General features: G+C 38.8%; 1 protein-coding gene across 3 annotated transcripts; it reads right to left on the bottom strand.

Moving 5' to 3' along the window:
* Positions 1–740: 740 nt before the first annotated feature.
* On the bottom strand, positions 741–4099 carry LOC104801964 (disease resistance protein RPM1-like). Of its 3 annotated transcripts, none has more exons than XM_010525348.1 (2): positions 3938–4099; positions 741–3802 (listed from the first exon to the last, which is right to left on the bottom strand). In XM_010525348.1, exon 2 carries the CDS (start codon positions 3637–3639, stop codon positions 907–909), a length of 2733 nt encoding a protein of 910 aa, XP_010523650.1. In that variant the 5' UTR covers positions 3640–3802; positions 3938–4099; the 3' UTR covers positions 741–906. The 3 variants fall into 3 exon arrangements, with proteins under 3 accessions (XP_010523650.1, XP_010523649.1, XP_010523652.1); XM_010525347.1 differs by having other exon boundaries at positions 741–3775; XM_010525350.1 differs by having other exon boundaries at positions 741–3668.
* Positions 4100–4484: the final 385 nt, after the last annotated feature.

The following is a 4484-nucleotide window of genomic DNA, read 5'->3' as shown; positions in this document are numbered from 1 at the left end:
TTAAACATTTTGAGATTTGAGATTTCAAGTCTGTACGATACACGTAGATTATTATCTAGATTAAAAATAAAGACTTAAAGATAAAAACGATCAACAAAATATAAAAAATGATAAGAGAAATATATAAAGAAAGAAAATAGTGGTAAAAATATTACGGATATCTACAAATTTTATAAAATTTATGAAAAAATTATATTTTGTTAATTATAGAATAGGATATAATACCTCATACTATTATATTTAGATTCATCCTTATCATCTTATTATTTTCACACTATGACAAAAAAAAAATTTAATAGAATAATTTAAAGGAAAAATCCCAACAAAATTATCGAACTTGGAGATAGCTGACATATTAATACCGAACTTTTTCAACTTTCAAATTAAATATGAATTTGTCGATTTTGACACAAAAAATATTGAACTTGTAAATCTTTGACAAAAACTTCATCGACGTTAAACGATTTACAAGTTCAATATTTTTTGTGTCAAAATCGACGAATTCATATTTAATTTGGAAGTTGGAAAAGCTCGGTATTAATATGTCAGCTATCTCCAAGTTCGATAATTTTTTTTGGGATTTTCCCAATCTAAATGATAAATTTAAAACAAATTTTATTATATTTAATTTTAAATATAAAAAATTATTTAAATTCGTAAATATTCAGTCCGCGCGATTCGCGCGGGTTATTACCTAGTTTTATATATAAAGTAGATTAAAAAAAATTACAAAGTCTCAATGATTTGAAAATCTGCACTGCTAATTAATTACAAAAGAGAGATTCCATAATTTTGGATAAAATTTACATGAACTTAGACAACCTTGTAAGAGCTCAAATCTCTCAGTGACGGATGGGAAAGGGAGAGTAAATGGTAGAAACACAAGCTTGAGTTGAGGTTTGATTTTTACAAGAAGTCAAAGGATAGACCATTTTCTGTCATAAAATAATGCTTGATCGCAGGAATGTGTTTAACCCTCGAGTAGTCCTCCCTCTCCTCGCCATTGATGCGCTCCACAAGTTGGTCCGAAACATAATACAGAAGCAGTTCTTGGAGATTCACAAGACTTTCGATACCTCGGGGTACCGATTCAATCTCTGGGCATTCCTTGATCTGCAGCTTCTCTAGGCCCGGCATCACGCCCTTCTGTATGACGATTTCTGTCAAACCCGGTGAGCCGGTGATCACCAAAACTTTCAGACTCCGAAACCCTTCCATAAAGCATAACACGTTGCTACTTCGACACGCATCCGTAAGCGAAAGCTGCACCAAATTAGGAAGGTCTTGGATATGCGAGACCAAATCTTCTTCCAGTTTGGACCAATACAAGCCAAGAATGGAAAGATTATGAAGGCTTCTGAACCAACCAGGAGTTCTCTCGAGCCTTCCGACCAGGGAGAGCCTCTCGATGCTCGCAGTTGATACTAATGCATCCAGTTTTAGCGGCTCTTCCGCATCAATCGACTTCAAAGATAAGTGTCGGAGACCTTTGATGTGATTAAGTGAACTGCACAAGTCATCTCCATAGACCCTTTTCACATTAACGAGGCCTAACCTTGTGAGTCGTGTCAAGTTGCCGAGATTCTTGATATGCCCAGCTTGTACATTGATGCTATACAACACTTTCAAGCTTCTTAACTTGCAAATATCAAACCCGACACTTGTGCCTGATAGATAAGGCCGCCCAAATGCATCTTTGTGAAGGTAATGGTAAGCGATCAGATTCTGCAGGTTCTTCAACTTTGATATCTCTGGCGGAAGAACCTTAATGTTGGACTCCTTGGTTATCAGTGTCTCTAGGTTAAGGAGCCTGCTGAAAGATTTCGGAAGTCCCCTCACCTGAGTTCTCGTCAGATTCAGATACTTTAAGTTGAACATGATACCCAATGAATCAGGAAGTTTGCTGATGGGAGAGTTTTCAAGGTCTAACACTCTCAGAAGCTTCAGACCAAGTGGTAACACAAACTCCCGGTTCACAGTGTAGCACGCTAAGAGAGTGTGAAGGTTTGAATGTCTGTTACCCGACCTCATCTCTCCTTGAATACATAAATGGCGAGCTCCATTATCTTCAACTGTATTTTCATCGTCAACATAAATGTCCGAGAACCTCTCGGCTTTAGACATGGACAAAGCAATCTCCCTCATCATATCGTGCATCTTGAATGTCTTTGGTCTTCCTAAACAGTTTTTCCGAATGACTTGAAGCATGTTTCTGTAAACAAGTTCCCTAAGATAACTGTCAGCCACTTCCTCTAATTTTGCTCCTCTTCTTGGTTCCACAAAGCCTTGAGCAATCCACATTCTGATCAGTCTCTTTCTTTTGATCTCATAATCTTCGGGAAAAAGACAACAATACAAGAAGCAATGTTTAAGCGGGTGGGGCAAATCTTTAAAGCTAAGCGACAAAATACCGTGAACAACCCTGAGTTCGGGATTGTTGCTCAGCTCCCAGTTCAAGGTATTATCGACATGTTTCCATTCAGATTCTAATAGTTTCGTTGACATCATGCAGCCCAAACCGACAATAGCTAACGGCAGACCTTCGCATCTCTGAACAAGCTTCCTCGCTATGCCTTCGATATTTGGAATTCTGCTTTGTTTCGAATTCTCTCGAAATGATTTTCTACAGAACAGTTCCCAAGCCTCGTTGTCTTTAAGCGGTTCAATCCGGTGGATTTGGCAGTCTTTCCCATACGCGAAGGAAGCTACGTTCTCATTACGTGTGGTGATCATCACACGGCTTCCGCAAGTACCTTCAGGAAGAGAAACATTTATCTCCGTCCACAGTCTTGTGCTCCACACATCGTCAAGCACAACAATATATCTCCTTTCCTTTAAAAAGTTCACAAGCGTTTCTGCCAACTCCCTATAGTTCAAGGAGTAAAAATCGGCTGGAGTTTGCAAATCTGCTTCCTTATACAACTCCTTTATCATGGTCCTGAAGACATCTTCAATCACATAGGACTGGGAGACAGTGATCCACGCACAACAATCAAAGTGTCTTCGGACAACCTGAGACTTGAAAACATTAGCAGCAACAGTACTCTTACCCGAACCACCCATTCCAACCACAGACACAACCGTCCTCTGAGGTTCTGAGTCCAGCAACCACCCGATCAGCTTTTCCTTTCCCTCGTTTATCCCCACGAGACTGTCCTCGCCAAAGAAAAGCGACGTCTCGCTCAGGTTTTTCACCCACTTTGTATCGTCACCATTACTGTCGTTGGGAACTCGTAAGATGTTTTCTGAACCATAGTACCTCCTGACTGATTCGGACAACGCTCGGATCTTGTCATTTAAGTTGTCCAAATTGGTGGCTACTGAGCGCCTTGCCCGCATATATATGGGAAACCGGACCATGCGTCCAAGTCTGGAACGGCTACGGTGGTCACTGATGTGATAGGCGAACTCATCGATGACACTCTCAGCTTCATACACCAAGTCTCTTGTATTTGATACGAAGGACTGAAAAAGATGGGTTGTTTTGGTTTCTGCCTTGTCCTGGAGAAAGGACTTCATGATCAGTAACTCAGTTCTCATCTTCTCCACCTCGTCATTGACTCCTCCTTGCACCAAGACCTCGTTTTCGAGGAGCGTGAGGATCCTACCAACCCCGAAATCAATGGCGGCAGAAGCCATCTCCTCTTCCCCGGCGATTAAATCTCCGGCTAGAGAGCAAGAAGTTGACCGATCACGGAAGCAGAAAACATGTTGCAGTTGCAGAATTGAAATCGAGAAACCAACAGAAAATCACGGAACAACCCCCAGAGAGGACCTGCAGTATAAAATCATTAGAGATGCGCTGCACCAGAAAACCCAGGAACCCGATTTCAATTCCGAATCATCCATGGAAAAAATCAGAAACAGGAAAGCATAATTTCACGTAGCGATGAACGGAAAAAAAAAGCTGGAGAAATTGAAGAAAAGCAAAACCTACACGAGCGACTGGGTCAATCCTGGCTCGGATGTATCTGTACAACTAGGAAGAGGAAGAGTCATTGAAGCTGATTTCTTCTCTGTTACAGTTTTGAAGCTAATTCCAGGAAGACGACGACAGTGGGTCGAGGAGATGAGTGCATGAGAAAAAAGGAATTCGCAAATTGTCAAACGTGACTGCCAAAAAGAATTTAAAAAATTAAAAATAAGAACTAAATCAACGAAGACGGTCGCGGAGTTGGTTGAACGTTTGCTAGAAATTCCATATAAAATCGTAAATTTTAGAGAAAATAATATAAACTTTTACAAAAATATCATATAAATATATGAATTATAAAACTTCTATATAAATACTTAAATTTTTAAAAATCCTATATAAATACTTAGATTTAAAAAAAATTCAAATAAATATAAATTTCAAATATTTTTCAAATAAAAATAGGTAATATTATTAACGATATGGTAGTTTTTCAAAAGTATAGGTATTTATATAGGATTTTAGAAAAGTTTAGATATTTATATGAAAATTTTATAGTTCAGGTATTTAT

Source organism: Tarenaya hassleriana, unplaced genomic scaffold (genome assembly GCF_000463585.1).
Source record: "Tarenaya hassleriana unplaced genomic scaffold, ASM46358v1 Cleome795, whole genome shotgun sequence".
In the NCBI taxonomy this organism is placed as follows: Eukaryota; Viridiplantae; Streptophyta; class Magnoliopsida; order Brassicales; family Cleomaceae; genus Tarenaya; species Tarenaya hassleriana.
The sequence above is the reverse complement of the archived record's forward strand: the minus strand, read 5'-3'. Positions and strand labels throughout refer to the sequence as shown.

What these genes read in the sequence shown, in the direction of transcription:
- LOC104801964 (XM_010525348.1), bottom strand. Translation starts at nt 3,639, where the DNA reads ATGGCTTCTGCCGCCATTGATTTCGGGGTTGGTAGGATCCTCACGCTC.